The sequence below is a fragment of the Phaethon aethereus genome (genome assembly GCF_964289735.1).
Source record: "Phaethon aethereus genome assembly, chromosome: 2".
Lineage (NCBI taxonomy): Eukaryota > Metazoa > Chordata > Aves > Phaethontiformes > Phaethontidae > Phaethon > Phaethon aethereus.
Genome location: NC_138582.1, coordinates 99,545,233 through 99,564,170, shown reverse-complemented (window position 1 = coordinate 99,564,170; position 18,938 = coordinate 99,545,233). Strand labels below are relative to the sequence as shown.

Genomic DNA, 18,938 nt, shown 5'->3' with positions numbered 1-18,938 from the left:
ACTGGGCTACAGGGATAACATAGGAGACCACACTGAGGGCCTTGCTAAGGTCCAGATAAACAACATCCACTGCTCGCCCCATGTCCACTGAGCCAGTCATCCCACCGTGTTATGAATCTGTTACACAATGCTATGGTAGCTCACATCTGCACCAATGTGAAACAGCTCTGCTCAAACTTTTTAGGCAAGCAAAAGAGATTTTGAACTCTGTCCTCTTGCAGTCCTTAGAATCAGCAGCAGCTCAGTTCCTCCACGGCAGGGGAGCAAGAACCGGTTCTAATTACAGACTGGAGGAATAAATAACTCGGAGGAAGTGATGTGCTGCCAGCAACCAAAGGCAATTTGCAGTGTCCCAGCTAACAGCCAATTATTTCATCTGCTTTTTTCTTCTCCTAAGATACCACTCACTAATAGTGTTTCTCTCCAATACTTCACTGCCTACAAGGCTGTCATGACAACACTTTGAAAGACAAAAACCAAAATATTAATGAAATGCTATAGCAATTATCATTTACAATTTTGTTGTACCACAGACAGTACTGTTAGCTTAAATGAAAGAAACCTGTCTGTATCTCAGTTTAAAAAGTTCCTCCCAACTAGGATACATTTTTGTTGATGGTGGCACAAGAAAGCCAAGTACCACATCTAAACATCGGTTTTGCTAATGCAATTTGGTATTGCTGGGACAGAGACAAAACCTCTGATGTGAACTACTATCCCATTATTTTAAAATAAATCTTTAAATACACATTAAACATTTCTTCAAATCTATTCATATTTAGTGCAGTATGCTACTATTAAACCAAAACAAGCAGAGAGACGCATACAAAAGGAAATACAACACTTAAGCATACTTCAAGGTGCAATCCTATTGATAGAGGAGTTAAACCAACAGAATTGTACTTGTGAAGGTCCATATGGACATTCTTAATAGACTTTTTAAATTAGTATTTTCCTGCTTCAGGTTTATGAAACATTACCTAGTTTACATTACTCAATATGATATTCTAGGAACTCCTTAGCATGAGTTTCAAAATTTCCTCTTGAAATAAACCTGGTGGTTTATAAGATTCCTTCTGCTCGCCGCCTGCAGTCACCGCCCACCAAGAAAATCCTTTGCATAAATCAAACAATACTTTACAATTGGCCTACCTTCAAGACAGTAGCAGATGATAACGTAATGATTCAGGCATTGCCGCATATAGTTTAAGTTCCCAATCCTGTAGCTATTCCATCTGAGAAGAATCTCACACAGTATTTCAAGTGATTCTGTGAAACTCACCAATCCAGATGGGCTTTCATGAGCAGGACCAGCAAATGTGCCTTTCAATAGCCTTCTGGTTCCCTTCCTTCAGGCAGTGTCCTAACTACATCAGCACAAGACCAACTACAAATATGCAGAAACTTATGCTGGTCTCATCAAGGAAAACACCTTTGGACTGTTTTCTTGTATATCAGTGTAGCACATCTACATTATAAATATGCACTGGCACGTACACATGTAAGAAAAAACAAAAACATGTCACTCCCCAGCAGAAGTTTCAATCTACAAATAGTATCTCTAATATCAAACAGCTCTAAGCTGAAGCTTAACATAAACATACAGGTTTATGGGAAGGTTATGGAGATTTTTCAGGTAATTGTTTTTTCTCATGCTTTCATCTGCTTGTATGAGTTTAAAAGTGCGAGAGAGTCAAAGTTCTCTGACACTTTCATTTTAATAGTGAATTATCAAATAAAAACTAACAAAAAAAGTTATTTTAGTCTCTCCTACTATAAGTCACATCTAGAATCTTTGATATCTATATATTACCTGGATGAGAATGGCACCATTCCGGGCTAAACCAGCGTGCGCACATACATGCGCAAAACTAAACATAAAATTAACAATAGGAACATACAGATACTATACTAGAAGCTGTTTAGTACATCAACAATCCACACTAGTAATGCCAGTCATCAGTCTACCTAAATAACTAGGACAAACCTAGCATTTAGAAGCACTGGGGCCACATCCGGAAGATGAAACCCAGATGTTGAACACAACAGCTCTCTCGCTTCGCATGTGCTTAGCATTCAAAGAAGTCGTAATTTTAACCCAAGTGCCTAAGCTCCTTACACAGTACAGAAGGAGGCTGGATATTTCAGCATGAGATTGCTGAGTAAACAGGTAGCGTGCTAAGCACAGCATAATCTAAAGTCAAGGCGTTCAGCGTGGAACTGCCAACATTTAGCCACTGGAAAGCACTAGTCAATGGGCACTCCTCAATTCTACTCCCAGAACACCCAGCCTAGAGATACCAAAAGGCTCTTCTCTTTCTGAGGATTCCCACCCCACAAACCTTCATGGCGGGTGAGTCTACACCATCTTTACTTAGCAGTGCTGCTACTTTCTGTTTGTTCGTTTGTATAATATAGCTGCTGACAGTGCACTTTTTTAAAGGCAGGACAGTAGCTCAGAAGGGAAAGTGCCATGGTCTAGTTCCTTCAGTAGTGGGGGTATCTGTACCCATATCTCCATCTTCCAGGAGAACACAGCAAGCTGCAAGTCAGACTCTCCTCTTAAGGCAGCATCTGTTCGCCTCTCCTATTTGAGGCTGGTTTAAAAAAAGGCTCTAGATTTTAACACACACACACCCCCCCCAACATAATGAAGCATGGCTCTAAAATTTAATGATCAAGCACTTGGGAAGAAAAGGGCAGAAAGTATTAGGCTTCGCATGTTTGCTCCAAAGGACGTCTAACATAAAACAAGTAACTTCTGAAATCAAGGATCATAGCCTGCATGTCTCCAGTCTTGGAGGACAACATCTTCTTATACATCCTCTTTCTGGCTCAGTGAATCACGCATTCTTTTTCCAGATAGTAACACAGCTTCAGCCAGGAGAACTGAAGACAACACACAGCTTGGCAACTGGGATATTCACCCATAAAGTGGAAGAGGTAGGCTGATCCCTCCAGGCAAAAAAAAAAAAAAAAAAAAAAAGAAACCTGAAGCACGGTCGACCACATTCTGAACAAATGCTTTAGCTAACAGTCATTAAAAAGCAGCAGCAGCAGCACCTCCTCTTCCAACTGTCTTCTAAAGCTGTCACTGTACTTTAGAGAAGGCTAATTCCACAGCACATGTTGGGCGTGATCAGAGAATTCTCACCTGACTGAACTCCTCAGGAGACTATGGCAAAATAACATCCAGAAAGCAGAAAATCATGAGCCAGGCACCACGCTAAACATGTCTCATACAAATGGGAAAAAAAAATCAGATATCCTGAGAACTTTAAAGCTATTAGTTATACTGCTTACAGTGCTCAGGCACCTTCAGAGCTTGACGATAAGAGACTGTTGGTTTTCAGGACCACAGTTTTGACCGCAGAATGGTTCTATTAGAGTACTTATATGAACCTACTCATTGATAATAGTTAGGGGAGAGGGGGGTCAGAGTCAGAAGCATAACCTCATGTCCCAATTGCACTGAGCATTTTCATGTCTTCCCAAACTCATTACTGAGAGAAAATTAACACTAAACGACAAAATACTTCTGCAGGGTGGACATTACATTGAAAATAGGAACACTTGTCAATTAATTCCAATTTAAGTTCGCTATCTACTCAGAGCTTATCTTTGTATGCAGCGCAAGTTAGTGAGCTGCATAGGGTTAAAGAGCTATCCTTTATAACAAATGCACATATCTGACATCCATCAGTTTGCCTATTTATTTAATCATTACAAATTTTTCCCCAATATATTACTGTTAATTCATTCTATGTATTTGACATGCAGCATCCATCCTCTGGGCAGAATCCCACAGATACCCTCAACCACGTGTTTTCTTTGGCACATTGTTTAAATAAACCTACTGGAAAACACAAAGATAACTGACAATAGAAGAGTCAGAAACTCATCTACACTAATTATTTTAAATTCATGTGTAAGATTTCAGTTATCTACATAGTATCAACACATGCAACATGGTAATTTCAACATAGTCATTCACTTAAGAGCTTTCAACATTTGCTCTCTAAGTGCAGTGATCCTTTGTATGAAGCCTCACCATGCCAGCTTTACAATGACAACACTGCTGATCAGTATACTATATAAAAGACTAAGCACAGTACTTCCCAAATAACAAAAACTAATTGAGAAACAACTCATGTGTAACACTCCTGAATTTTGCATATAATATTCAATCTCCTAGCTTATGTTACCGACTTAATAACGACAAGGTTTTGGCTGAACACTCAGCTTCAATTTCATAAATACACGTGGAAAGTTTTTCCAGAGCACGGTCTCTGGGCATCTTAAAATTTCTTAGCAAACATCAATTGGGAAAGATCTCTGCTTCTTTCCTTCCAGCTCCTCTAAATGGCACAGGATTTTTGTGTCACAATTTAAAAACTGTTTTTTGTTATCCAGCCATTCTATCCTATAATACAAAGGAGAAAAAACTCTTTATGAACTGCATCAGCACATTTAGGCACAGGCAAGAGACTGAAGAAACTACCAGATGCAGACCTGAGGGTTCTGCATGCAGCATCCTACCAAAAAAAAAAAAAAAAAAAAACCAAAATCCAAAATGCCTAACTACACAGCACCTTCACAAATTCATTTGCAATTTGAAACTTGTCAAGAAAGGCAAATATTAGAAGCGATGCACCTCAATCTGAAGAGTAACTACACATGGTAACCCAGTATTGATTTCACCGGCGGGGGAGGCTGATTCGGGAGAGGGGTGCACGCAGACAGCGAGCACAGATTATCCATTCTGGCGTTCGCCCCAGGGCCGCTAAGGACTCAGGCAGCCCAGAGACAAAACCACCGCCGGCGGAGGGCAGCCAGCCCTCCCCAGTCGCGGGGCGCATGGTGGGGAAAGGGGCACCCACCCCTTCCCAGCCACCGCCTCCCGCCTTCGGTCCCTGCCGAGCGGGGAAGTTATAGGGGAGGGCCACCTCCACCGGCCCGACGGGAGACAAAAGGCAGGCGGGGACGCCCCCGCGGGCCGGGGCTGCCGGCAGAGCGGGAGCGGGGCGGAAATCCCACAATCCCCGCGGCCCCGGCGGGAAACCCTTCCCCGCCCCCCCGGGCCGCTCCACCGGGAAACCCCGGCCCAAAGCCTCGCACGTGGAGGAGGAGGCGGAGGGGGTGAGGGGAGAAGGGGCGGCTCCGCCGCGCGGGGCCTCCTCCCGCCGCTGAGGGGAGCGCCGCGGGAGAGGAGGAAGGGGGAAGAGGCCTCCCGCCCGCCCGGGGTGACCCGCGGCCTCCCGCCGCCGCGCCTCACCTGCTTGCTCCTCGCATAGGGAGGCTTCGCGGCTCCCAGGTGGTACCTCCGGGTCCGGATCTTGCCGCCACCGCCGCTGCCGCCCGAGGCCATGATGGGATCCGGCCACTCCGCTGCCCCCTCCCCCCCACCCCCCACCCCCCCCCCCCCACGCTGCCCCGGCCCCGCCGCGCGGCCTCCGGGCCCGGCCCTCGCCGCCGGCCGCCTCGTGCGGCTGCGCTGCGCTGCTGCGGCCCGGCTGCGCTCCCCGCGCTGCGCTGTCACCGCCTCCACAGGGACGCGCCCGGCCTGCCCTGGCCCGGCCTCTTCGCTGCTCCCGCCCGCCACGCGCCGCGCGGCCTGGCGCGGGGGCTCCGCGGCCTGCCCCTCTCCGCCGCACGGCCCCCCCCGCGCGCGAGCGCAGTGCCTATCACGTCCCTCTGTGCGCCCGCGCGCGCCCTTCGCCCGCTCCTCGCTCGCGCTCTGCGGCGCCGGCCGGCCCCGTACTGCTCACCCGCCCGCTCGCTCGCGGCCGGGCCGCTGCACCCCTCCCCACTCCGGCCGACCAACCACACAGCGCCCGCCCGGGCGGCCGCGCGTCACTAAACCGCGCGGGGTGCGTCACAAGAGCAGGACCGCCCAGTAGCCCCCGCGCGCCTGGGCACCGCCCGCTCGTGGTAAGCGGGAGGGGCCGGGCTGCGCGGGAAGAGCCCCCGCTGGGCTGCCCGCACCCGCGAGGGGAAGTGGGGAAAAATTCCAGCCCCGGGCGCAGACGAGCGCGGCCCGGGGCGGGCTGGCCGGCTGAGAGCGGAGGTTTGTGACGGCGTCAGGCCCGCCGGCGGCGGCGGGGACAGGTTGCGCCGCCTTCTCCCCTTTTCCCGCGGCGCTGCGCCGGTGGCGTGGTCGCCCCGGGCACAACGGGAGCCTGCCCCGAGGGGCGGGGTGGGCTTGCCGTGCCCCTACCGGGGAGCCGGCGGAGACCTGCGTGGGCAGCGGCCCGGGCGCGTCCTGGGGGTGCCGCTGTAAACGGGGCTTGCGTAAGCAACAGGAATGACGACCTGCGGGTTTTGTCGTCACTCCTTTTGGCAGCTTGGACAGAGGTGGGGGAAAAAAGCTTCAACCCGTCTTTTTTTTCCGCAAAACAAGAGGAAGAATGCATTTCTAGTACAGGTTTTTTAAATGTAAAATATTTTAAGGTCTGGTTTAGGTTTTTTTAATTCTAACAAAAGTTGAGAAATATCTATGGCTTAACCTCTTATTTAGAGCATTGCTCTGCCCTGGGAGTGACAGAGCAGAGCAAAAGACCACAAGCCCCTGCCCAGCATAGAAGCCAGCATGAATGTTCCCCCTATAAAAAACAGAACATGCTAAAAAATGACTGCCACAGCGTGAGACACCAGTACCTAACTGTGAAAGACAGGGCTGTGATGCAGCGTTACACGAAAAAATAAGGCCATGTGTCACAGCACACACCTGAAAAAAGAGCTTATCGGACTCGGGGCGGGGGGGGGGGGAAGGTGTTCACAGAAATTCAAACCAGCAAAGGTGATTCCAAAAGCCTGAAGAAATGCAAACAAGCAGCAACAGCAGAGAAGGAACTGCTTTTAGAAGGAATTTTACTGGGAAGTTTTGTACTGCCAGGTCTTTGTTTCTTGTTTCATACCAGCTTTTTTTAACCTCACTGGCATCTTCCCAGCTCTCCTACATTACTTGCTCCTTCTCAGTTTCTTAGTCCTGCTCTCACTGCTCTCTTTATCAAAAGAAGATAACCATTTCTGAAATACCAGCAGAGTGGAATTACTTTACAGGTACTTCTCCTCATGAACCACACCTTCAGAACTCCCCAGTCTATTCCTCTCCTACCCTACCACTGTAAATACAATTTTACATGCGGTGGGATGACTTCCAGCAACACGTAATCCCTTCCAGGACATTGAGCACATGGGTTTAAAAGCCACCTGCAAGAACCACCTCATCTCATCTAAACTGATGGTGTGTTACACCTGCGGACCATTTAGGATGAGGCTCTATTTCTACAATATGCTTGTCAAAAAAGATCTAATATAATATAATATTATATTATAATATAATAATATTATATAATATATAATATAATCATCAAAATACAAGGAAAAATAGTGGTTTAGCATGGATTTGTAACTCTTTTTTCCCCAGGAAACAGTTACCATGCTAAATTCCAACTCAGGGGAAGGAAAGGAGGGGTATTGTGATGTATTTCCATTATGGGAAGAGCAAAATGTACAAAGGGATCTAAACTGCACCCTTTGACAAGAGACATTCATTGGCAATAGCCGACTTCTAAAACAAAACCTGCGTGGGGAATTGACTAAAATCACTCCTGCACTGGACACATAAAAGCAGGGCAAATTTAAAATAAGATTCCCTCTTTCTGATGCATGCTAAATGTATTAGGGTAACCTGTAAAGACGATTTTCTCTTTCATGTATGTGTCAAAGGCAGCTACACTATGTTTGCTCTGTAAATTCAAGTGCTGCTTTATTTACTTATTTTGCTTCCATTTTACTTATTTAGAACAATTTCCATACGGTGACATGCCTTTAATAACACTCATGACTCAGAAATACTTGTCAATGTAGTCAAACAATGTCTACTGACGTGAGTCACTGAAGTTAAATAAATGTTATTTAAAAGTGAGACAAAACAAAAGGCAAATATATATATATCTCCAGCAGAATGATAGGGATCATCACCATTTGATCAATCTTCCCTGCGAGTTATATCTGCAAGTTACTCTGAGGTAGCGCTAGAAAGAAGCTGTTGGTCCAAGAGCATCCCTGCAAAAAGAAACATTCATGGCTTAAGTACCATTTAACCTTTTTTGTACCTTTTTAAGTACTTTTTGACCTGTTTCTTTCTCCCTCTTCACTGACTGCAGGATTAGTAGCCCCTCAAACCATCATACTAAAGCCTTTCTGTTCAGAGGTGATAGAAAACAAAAAACACTACTCTTCTTGAAGAAATTAGCAGGTTTTGCGTAAAGGCACTATCTGTTGCAGCTAGGTGCAATGAAGAGTTTATAAAACCAATACTAGATATTCTTGCAAAACAAAAAAAAGCAAACACATTTCAGCTGGGTAAAACAGAGACAAAACACAACTGAAAAGAAGTGAAATAGCATGGTGTTGAGAAAGTTGCTTCTAAGACTTTTTTTAATGCTCCCACAGCAATCAGGTCTTTGTAGAACTGTATGATATGTTTTCAGGCCTCTGCATAAGCTAGCTAACACAGGCTGGTAGTTGTAGAACAGCTGTTAAGTTTACTCAGTAAAAAGTCTCAGCAATGCATTCGTACAGTTCTGATGCACCCACTTAGTCCTGTATTTGGGGCTCATGGGTGTACCACACCAATACAGGAAAAAATTTTGCATTCAGTATGCCTTTACAGTGAAGAATGTGCGCTGTGCACACCACCTTGATCCCATGCATGCACTCCTAACTGGAAGATGAATAGGCTAGCAAGGCTCAGGAGACAGAAAAAGAGGTCAGGGAGCTATTTTAGAACAGAGCCACATGGGCTGCAACCAACACGCTCTCCTCTTCACCTTGTTTTTCTTGTGTGTTGAGTGAAAGAAAATCCACCCCCGACATTTCTCAGGTTTGGACAATTAAACAACCTCTTTCACTGCATTACATAAGCACTACTTCACTATATGGGTGTCTGAAAACAGCCCCTAATGCAGACTCTAGAGACCTCATTAACAGGTAAAATCTGCATAAACAGGGTAGCTACAGACTGACTTTTTTTTGAGGTCTATGTACTGTGGTGATATAGCGTCAGACTAAGTGAAATAACATAGCTAAGTTGGCCACTCATTACATAGTTCACACATAGATCAACCTCCCAAATGCCAAAAATCAGCACAGACACTCCACAGTATTTCTGCTGAGCCAACACACATCCTTTGCATCACATTTTAAACTGTTAACACAATAAAACATTTCTACAAGTTACTTGCTGCAACTTAAGTTCGGTGTTAGGTGATGCTAGGCAAGCCACTTCAAAGCAGGATATAGCCCAGGCACAGACCTGGAAGCTGTCTTGCTGCTCACAGTGATGGTACTTGCTAGATACAAAATCCTTCACCTAGCAGCCCAGTTTGCACTATCAAGCTCAAGCACCACAATTATGCACTACAACTGAAGTGGCATCAAATCTTGTATGGTTTTGAAGCTTTAACACTCCCATCCAAATTCAAGGGGCCTGCATTGAGTTTCCCTCCTCCTGCAGTCCCCTGAAACAATTTTATACATGCACACAACTACTCCCTTTCCTTTGCTCTTGCTTCATTTATTCCACTTTGTCATGTTCTCATTAATACCGTCACCCTCCAAAAACTTGCCATCTCACACAAGGGAAACATTCACCCAAGAAACCCATGTTTCCCAGCTACCTTGCAACTAGCACTCCCCAAAGCCAGGAAACAATTGCTAAAACTGATGCCACTCCCCCTGCCTAGATGTTTTTTGCTTTTTGTCTCTTCCTACATGTGTATTTGCACAAGATTCAGGAAGAATGAACTTCCTATAGCACTCCAAAAGCCTTTTCTGTTTTAGAGCACCTGCATTTCATGGTAGAACTTTGAAAATATTCCTAGCTGAAATTAAACTGTGAAGAGAGAAGAGGGAGATTCCAGTCAGCAGCTAGAACTGACCTGCCAACACCAAGTTATTACTCTGCAATACAGTATTTGATTTAAACTTAATAACAGCATATGGGTTATGACCACTTTAATTACAGTAAGTCATAAAAAAAGCCAGAGAACTGTATTCTATCTGCCATCATAGCAATTATGGTTTAGACTGCCCCCAAAACACACATGGCAGTACCAAAGTGTCTTGACTAGCTTTAATAGTTTCCACAGCTATTAGCCATGATAATTTCTGCTACCTTTTTCCTTGGAATAGTATTCTTCTGTTTGCAGCCTAATATATTTCATCATTATGTAGATTTAGTAAGTACTTTTGCATACACATAGGCTTAAGTAGTACCTATGACAGGAAACTACTTTATACCATTCAAGATGGGAACAGTTTAGAGGAAGCCACTCGGAAGTTGCTAGCTTAAAGCAGAATTTTCCTCATTGCCATCTCCCCTAATCCCCTTTGACTTGAATACTGAAAACTGTCATCCTACTAAAATTTTATAACCTCATCACTACAAAACATTTGAGCATGCAGACTGAACAAATTACAGAGCTGTTTAGGATAGGGTGCAACTTAGTTGAAGAGTTGTTACTAGGACAGCTTTGTTGTTCCCAGTATGTTATTTTTCCTCCTTTAAACCAGGAAGTTATTCTGTCCAAGGATTTTTAGGTTTAAGAACATGTATTATGCTATACCAGTTTCTCTTCTGTAAAGTGTCAGTTGAGAAGACTAACAATAAGAAGGGTAGGAAAAAAATAGTCAGTAGGGATCACCCTTAGTCTTTGAAATGTCTGCAGCTACAGCAGCTGAAAGTTTGCCCTTCTTATGTTTAAAATACTGTATTGATAAAGCAATTCTAACTGACCTAGCAGACCAAAAGTAGTACAGTTAGTGCCAGCAGACTGCAGGAGAAAGTGGGCCCAAGCATTCCCATAGCAAACCCTGGGAGTGGCTCCCAAATACACATATAATCTAAGCAAGCAAGTTAACAACTTGTAAAAGATTGCCAAGGAAACTCGGGAATATATGAGAGTTAGTTTTTGCTAGTGTCCTGATGCCCACACCAAAACAAAGACAGGTGAAACACCCCTACTGCCTCCAGCTAAATTCCAGAAGCCAGAAGAGAATGTGCTTCATGTATGTAAGTAAAATCCCTTGCTGGCAGGTTTGCAGAAACAAAATTTTATTTACACAGGCAAGTCTATCTTTAGACCCCATTGAACTCTTTACATTTCTAGAATATTTACATGATTTCAAGATGCTCCAAGAGTAGAGTGATGAACAAAAAAAAAGATTACAGAAACTGTCAAAAGCATAGCAAAAAAACCCAACCTATCATTGTGCTTTAAAACTTATGATCTAGAGTAATGTAGAAGAAATGTAATTTTAGCACCTTGGTCATAACGGTCATGCTATATAAGACACTTAAATAGCAGGGGGGATGTCAGAAGTGACCGTATCCAGAGGTTGCCAGTGACAATTCATGAGGGAATCATAGAGTTCTTCACTTGTCTCCATAAATTGTCTGTTCATTTCATCAACATCCAAGTAAAGTTGTGGATCTGAAAAATAAAAACCTGGTAAGTACAGGTGTCAGATCTTGGGAGGCACGCACACAAAAACCTGAAGAAAATGCCTAATAAAATGTATTTTAGCCAAACTTAGTAAATTTACTATTAAATCTATTAAGGTGTTTATTCACCTAGAATTTTTAAATAAACCTGGCAAGTCAACTTCTTTTGGAATTTGCATATTAGAATGCTAGGACTATATTGCTATTTCAAGATAGAGAGCAGATTTCAGGATAATTAACCATTAAACTCTTCCCAAAGCAACTTAACTCATTTCTACTACAATTTGCATTATACAGGATAAAGTTTCTGTACACTAACACAAGATGTCTCTATGCAAGGAACTGTCTGCAAACCTTCCAGGCCAAACCATTAAGTTTTGTACCAAATCTTTAAGCACAAACTGAATCCTCCTTTTAGGACTGGCAACACACGCTTTTACCTCAAGGTTTGGTAAATAAAGCTTTTGCCTATTAATGAGTTTAACATAGAATATGCTTAGCAAAATCAATACAAAGATATGACAAATTCTCTATTAGACTATTTTGGAAGGTGAATGAAAGCAAAGTTACAAGAAACCTACTGTGAAGTGTTGTTGACAATGTCCCACTCTACTTGACATGGTGTATACCATCATCTTTAAAATCCTACCTCATCTCAACTATAACCCATAGAGGATCCCACTACATCAGCTGACTTTCCAAGACATTCTTCATCCAACAGTCATTGGCTTGTATTGTTAAAAGGGCACAAGTATGGCTAAACTCAAGCTGCAGTGATAGAATCATCATTACCTTCAGTTATTAGGTCATCACTGATTTCAGTCATAGCTGAAGTTTCCTAAAAAAAGAAGAAAAATCTCATAAGTTTACTCATAATCCATTTCAGAACGCATTACAAATCCAAAATTATTTTGTATTCCCAAAGCACTCCCTCCTCCCACAATTACAAGAATAGACCAGGAGTTTTTGTGTTTGCTGGGGAGGGTTTGGTTTTGTTTTTGTTTTTTTAAGAAAACCATAGTAAAGTTCATATTAGAAGTGACTTCTGGAAGCTGTAACTAATAAATTGGCTGATCTAAGTAAGAGAAGTCCATCTTACAATAAGAAAAACAGGAACAGAAGCAGGCTACAGAATTATGCTGTCAGAAGTGTTATTTGGCATACATGAACAAACAATGGCATATAAATCTCTAATTCTACAGAAGCACTACTTAAGCACTTAAAGATACTTCTGAATGAAGCCTGCTATTCCAACCTCCACGCTAAGCAGAAAGCATAGTTTCAGTTTAAGGACTTCTTTTTGCTCTGACTTCTACTATTTGTACAACCTACTATCTGTGAGGTTTTTTTCTTTAAAGCAAGTGTGTAGTATCTTTACCTCAAAAACAGCTGGAGCCATAACAGCATCTCCTAAAGAGCAGTCTCCAACAGCTTGCATGCTATCATAGGGAGCATAGGAACTGTAGTTGTAGTCAGCATAAGGATCATAACCCCACTGTGAGTAGTAGTTCTGATAATCTTGGTAATAATCATTATAGTTGTACGACTGGTACCGCTGGAATTCTGCTTTCAGTCTGAAACATGAGAAGTTATATACAGTTATAATGAGCTTGAGAACAAACTGTAAACCGAGTTCTGAAGTTAAACAACTTGCCAGCTTACGCACTTCAAAGTTTAAAAGGAAACCTTTCCAAATAGTTGCCTGAGCAACAGTCTAAATCACAGCACAAGATCTCGTGTCTATACAGAAGCAAATGCTCTCACCTTTGCCAATACAAAAGTAATTATTTTCATTGATTAACTCAAGCCATGACACTTTCTGTATTTAAGTACTTCCAGTATCTGTATAAGCAAGCTGCTCATAAATCTTTGTGTTCTGCTAAGAACTTATTTATTAAGACCAGAGACATTTACCAAGCACAGCTGCTTTAAAGATGCATTCAGTCTTAATTAACCCTTCTATTTTTTGTTTGGTTAATACTAAATCTTATTTACAGAAACAAGGGGGTGAAGTCAGATTATCTGTTTCAGAGGAGCACCTGACTCTGCCTGCCAGTTTGCCATGCCTGATTCCACCTGCTCAGTTTTCAGTCCATGAAGCATTCAACAGTTACCGAAGTGTAGCTGTCAGGTGAAGTCAGCACTGCCATGATCCAGCATGAAGCCAAATGAGTAGGAGAATGACAGAACTCATTGGTTCTTAAGACCAAAGGGCCAGGTTATCAGTTTTCACTATCTTCCCTCTCCTGAGTAGATTTTCTCAGGGACATCTTCACACTAATGACAAGAATCAATGCACAAGTGTTACCTGTACTAAAACAGATGTGCACTACAGGAAACACATTCAGATGACCCGGCTGCACATTCCAAAAAAATCCTCCATGCTTAGACATTTCTTCACTGACCATGTATAGGCAGACCTCCGGTGCTTGCAGAGTCCCATTTCTCTGCATCTCCATTTCATTACAGAAAAGTCAGATCTAGGCTTTGTCAAGAACACAAACTGAAGGAGCCCAGAAATCACATTTGCCATATAAGTGACTTAGTGACAAACTACTCGAATGGCTGGGTATTTTGATGTTAGGAGAGCATGGTACTCAGCCATTCAGAAACAGATACAGATTAATGATGTGTATTTTAATACCTACATTAGTTTCATTACTGTAAAGCTACACATACATTCTAATAAATAGGTATTCTATTGTCTTGCTACTGTAGTAAAGAAATTACTAGATAGTGTCTCAAAGTCATCTGCTTCCAACTTCTCTCCTACATAAACCTCTGCAGGAAAAAAAATCTGAAAATATTGTTGACATTCTTCGGGACAGCAGAAGTAAGGAAACCTGTTTCTTTGTGACCTCTTCTTGTTTTCAAAACAATTTAGTCAGAGCAATTCTGGACAATGCTCTCTCAGGCAAGAGCATTTCCACTCTAAAGCAAAGAGGCAACATTCGCAGAATTATCCAGGGGAAAAGAGAAACAAAAGCTGTTATTTTTACTATTTAACAGAACATACAAGCTAACCTCATGAATATACTGAAGTGGTTTTATATAAAGTTCTATTTTTGTCTGTATCCTGGATCAAAGTTTATCCAATTTGGTATCAATTCTCTAACTGTTCAGAGACTTGAATTGCCTTAAATGAGAGAACTGAGCCGACAGAGTAAAAAACAAACTCTCAAAATCCAATCAACTTTAAATTCCCTGCTGATCCAATCTTTTGAAAAAGCAAGGAACAGTACTATAAACAAACTGTTCCAGTAACATATCCTTTGGCTTTCTCCCCCCCGTCCTGTATTTTTCCACTTAAGAGTTCCTTCCTCTGCCAGTCTACTGTAAAACTAGATGTGCTACCTTGCCTAAGCTAGAGGGAAAGGTCTGGAAGAAAAGCTCCCTAGCCTACAAAACTGCTTGTTGTCCCTCCTACCTTCTTCAGGCCCAAACCTGGAAAATATTTATGAATGCATTCAGCTTTGCTACTCTAAGAATTAAGTCTTGTTAAAACAGCAGCTAAGCCCAAATTACACAATCTGACTAGACTTTATAGTTGGATTCCCCCAGCAATCCTGAAAGAGGTTGATGAATCCAGGGAGTCAAAACATAATACTTCTGTATTTTTGGTTTTGTAGACTCATGTGTACAGCCATTATAGCAAGGGCCACAGACTTTACAAAGGCAGAGCTACAAGAATCTGATTATTTAGAATTACTGTATCAATGCACAACTCATTTGTTACCTTTTAGAAATTCCTATGCTCAGCCGGATTCGTTTTCCCCCCAGACCTGGTGCATTCTGGCAGTCTTGCAGTGCCCTCATCTGATCACCTTGCTCACCAAATCTGACAAAGGCATACCCTCTACAATTTTCAAAAGGGAGAAAACAAATTCTAGTATGCATAACAGTTACAAAGCTAACGAATTCAATTTCTGTCTTCTACAAAACCAGAAGATAGTAGCTACTATAGCTTCCATTACCTAAGCGACCTCTCTGGCATGTGCACATGCACAGAAGATGCTTTCACCAAATTAAAAACTTGGGCCAGAAGCAAAAAGCTTGTTCTTTGATAGCATTAAGATGCAGCTTGCTGAGAGCCAGTGAAACAATACATTTTAATTGCTATCTGTATAAGTAATTAGAGTCTGTATTTCTGCATTTACAGCAGTTAATCTGACAGTATTAACCTGCTCCTACCACTGTGCAGCACTAACATTCTTTTTATACTTGCTTTCTCTTAAGTTTCTTCAATTAGTCTATTAGAGCCAGATTGTCTGAACCACAAACTCACTCATCCCTACTTGACTCACTGCCTGGCCAGTAGAACTCCTCCTAGGCTTTATTTACTAGTATTAATAGGTTCAGTCTCCCAACCCTCTAAGATTTGCCAGGCCTTACACTTTTCTCCCAGATGTAAAAAGGGAATTATTTTTCCTTCAGTACTGCAGATGATTAAGTGGACACGCCACTGTATGTAAGCACAGCGGCACAGATTTCAGTGCACAGCTCTCCCTTCTCCCACCATCTTATTTCTTTCGTGCAGATATGCATACAGCTAGATTGAAAGTTATCACATTAACTGCTTAAACTAACCAGAAAGTTTTAGAAACGCAAGGATCTGTGCTGTTAAAAAAAGTAATGCTAAAGGCTAATCTCTCTCTTCCTGCGTCTGAAGAAAATGCAGAAACAGTTCCGACGCAAGTTCTTATACGTAATTATAGAAGCAAACATTGATAGCATTACAAATTTTCACAGGCATTACCTGGAATATCCCAGCAGGTCTGTTGCTATTTTGCAGTCAATACATGAGGGGTACCTCTTTAGGAAATAATCATAGAGCTGGAAATCATCCACTTCTGGAGTAAGCTCCCCAACAAATATAGAGTAATCCGGTCTTTAAAAAGATGAGAACAATTGTCAAGTTTGAGACTAAGGTAGCCAATTGTGTATTAAGGTACCTAACATATAAGCAGGCAGTTATCACTGGACAAATAAGGAGGCAAAAATCTGAGAAGAGTGTTAACAGCAAAACTCTGCTGCATAATGTACAGAACTGCAATGCCATCACTCCAGCAGAAAGTTCTCAATTTCTCTGGGTCCATACTGCTGCTTTCACCAAAAAAACAAAGCACAAAGCAGCATTTATAAGGAACTTTTAGAAGTCAGTTTTAAAAAGAAAAATTTATTGTCTGAATGGGAGGAGGCACAAAAATACCAAAAAACCCCATTAACTCAAGTTACAGCCATGATTCAAAAGAGCTATGACTATTTTGCCACCACTTCTCAGTGATTATGGGAGAAATGAAGTACAAAAAGTTTCGTTATTCTATTGGCATACATTTCCATAAGCAATACTTCATGTATACGCACCAAATATGCCATTTCAGGATTTTAGAAGTGATGGCATTCATCAACTATCAATTTAAACAAGTAAGGGGTGAGAGCTTCTCGTTTCAAAGGGTCTTTACCTGGTTGAATTAGTACTACTAGGGACAAACTCTATTCTTCCTGGTTTTATTTTGTTCTTTTTCTTCCGTTTCTTCTGTGGTGTTCTCCACCAGCTGTAGGCCTGGAGACATTCTCTTTTTTTCGCCATTAAGTCCTGTTGGGAGAAAAAAAATCACCTTTATAGTATTTAGCCTCGTTTACATTCCTCCCTCCCACTCCCCATCACCACAGGTGATTTCCCCATATTCACCTTGCCCTTGAAAGAAGCCTGGGGTCCCATTTCTCCCTCCGCCTCCCATGAGGGAAAGCAGCCTCTGGGGAAAACGCCTGGCAAAAATAACAGAGCCAAAGGATTGTATGAACAGCCATATTCCCCTGACTTGTCAAGCTGGCTAAAGGATTGACAGCTTCCTCTTGGAATTCGGGAAAAAGCAGTAGCCCTTCGATGTTGGCCAATCCTAAGTGTTAACTAGCTTCAGGACTGGACCGTGTTCCACTTGAGCTCCAGGACTCAAAAAACTCTGCAGCAACACAGTCTGAGTGATGAAGAGGCAGGGAGATCATCACTCTTGCCTAGAAGGGATCTCAGCTGTCCCTATCTCCCCTCACCTAGGAATTCTTCTTATGTGAGATGCCTCTCCTCACTACCCAGCTGTGAGTCACTCCCAGGCCAGGAACAACGACAGGAGGCCGATTAATGGAACGTAAGGAGAAAGCACACCAGGCACTAGCTTGGCTGAGGGAAAACTCAAACCCAGACGCAGGCCAGGAAGAAGGAGGCATAAAAATTGCCTCTTGAAGAAAAAAAATAAAAAGAAAGAAAACCCAAAAACCACAGTTTAAAAAAGAAGCGGGGCAACTACACAAAAGATAAGGGAAACAACAGCCGTGTTAACACAGGTTGCCTCCCTCGCTTAAGATTCTGAAGAACAAAGATTTCCAAAAATAAGAATGGCATTTCGCAGCATTTTTTACTTACGCAGGCTTTAACGTTCTTCCTCTAGAACACCTCTACATATATCTTACATAGAGAGTGTTACGCGCAACGTCCTTCAGAAGAACTCATGCTCAAATAATCCAAACTGCAAAGCTTAATGTTAAGACCCCAACCTGCTTCAGTCAATATGATTTAAGTGTCCAGAGGACAGGCACCAATTACCAGAAGAAATTGTAGAACTAAAAGAACACCCAACTCAGAGCAAGCTAGCTATTTCAGCTTTACATTTACTAGGAATTCTGAGTATGGTTCTGGAATCCATTTAGGCACTGCAAGCCTGAATATCTGACCAAATGATCTTACCTGGCTTGCCATGGTTCAAACTGTCTTCTGCCTTTCTCAAAGAACACGGCTGCCCAGGCTCAGTTTGTTGCCCTCCTTCAGCTGAAAAAGATGTGGGGGAGGAACAAGAAGATAAAGAATCTTAACCTTGAGTCTGATTACTTTCAAAGATGTTCACCCCACCTTAAGTTTTTAATGTTATTAATTCAGAACTCAGAAATTCAAGTTCTGACTTGTCACTAAAGCAATGCTAAAGCAGTGGAGATAAAAAGGATATATGGCCAATGGGACTATGATCAGAAGTCACCTTTGTTTTCTTAAATTGTTATACTCCACACATTTCCCACTATCCAAAGCACTAGAAAATTAGAGTGCTTTTAAATCACCTATACCTTACCCTTATTTCTGAAACACACACATAAAATACAGTAATTCAGAAGATAGATGTTCTAAAATAGTTAAAAGCAAGGCAAAGATAGAGGCTTCAATATGTTTTGCACAACCCCTCATTTTTTTTTCCCTTTTAGCCAAATTAAGAGTTGATTTACTTGTACCACAAATCATACAGCTGAAAACAAGCAGTGGTAGAATCACACAGAATCATCAAGGTTGGAAAAGACCTTTAAGATCAAGTCCAACCATCAAGCCAACACCACCATGCCCACCAAACCATATCCTGAAGTGCCATGTCTACACGTTTTTTTG

The 18,938-nt window shown here is 42.4% G+C and overlaps 2 protein-coding genes across 2 annotated transcripts in view; both read right to left on the bottom strand.

The window, feature by feature from the left end:
- The window catches only part of NUP153 (nucleoporin 153), a gene marked incomplete at both ends in the record, with an annotated part of 43,656 nt that extends 38,288 nt beyond the window's left edge, over window positions 1-5,368 (bottom strand). Inside the window, one exon of the mRNA XM_082015383.1 lies at window positions 5,276-5,368. Coding sequence (XP_081871509.1) covers window positions 5,276-5,368 — 93 coding nt within the window. The remainder of the gene's footprint in view (window positions 1-5,275) is intronic.
- A 5,754-nt stretch (window positions 5,369-11,122) lies between these two features.
- On the bottom strand, window positions 11,123-18,303 carry LOC309402765 (tRNA selenocysteine 1-associated protein 1-like). The gene is made up of 8 exons (XM_081996693.1): window positions 18,255-18,303; window positions 17,205-17,281; window positions 16,975-17,108; window positions 16,269-16,400; window positions 15,249-15,368; window positions 12,891-13,086; window positions 12,305-12,350; window positions 11,123-11,501 (listed from the first exon to the last, which is right to left on the bottom strand). The coding sequence occupies exons 2-8, from the start codon at window positions 17,232-17,234 to the stop codon at window positions 11,365-11,367; spliced, it is 795 nt and encodes a 264-aa protein (XP_081852819.1). The 5' UTR covers window positions 17,235-17,281; window positions 18,255-18,303; the 3' UTR covers window positions 11,123-11,364.
- Window positions 18,304-18,938: the final 635 nt, after the last annotated feature.

Bases quoted from the DNA above. Each gene is read 5' to 3' on its own strand.
- LOC309402765 (XM_081996693.1), bottom strand. From the start codon at position 17,234: ATGGGACCCCAGGCTTCTTTCAAGGGCAAG. The intron at 12,351-12,890 runs GTAAAGATACTA...TTCTTTTTTTAG, and splicing joins TGGCTCCAGCTGTTTTTGAG to GAAACTTCAGCTATGACTGA. The intron at 11,502-12,304 runs GTAATGATGATT...TTTATTTTTCAG, and splicing joins TGATGACCTAATAACTGAAG to ATCCACAACTTTACTTGGAT.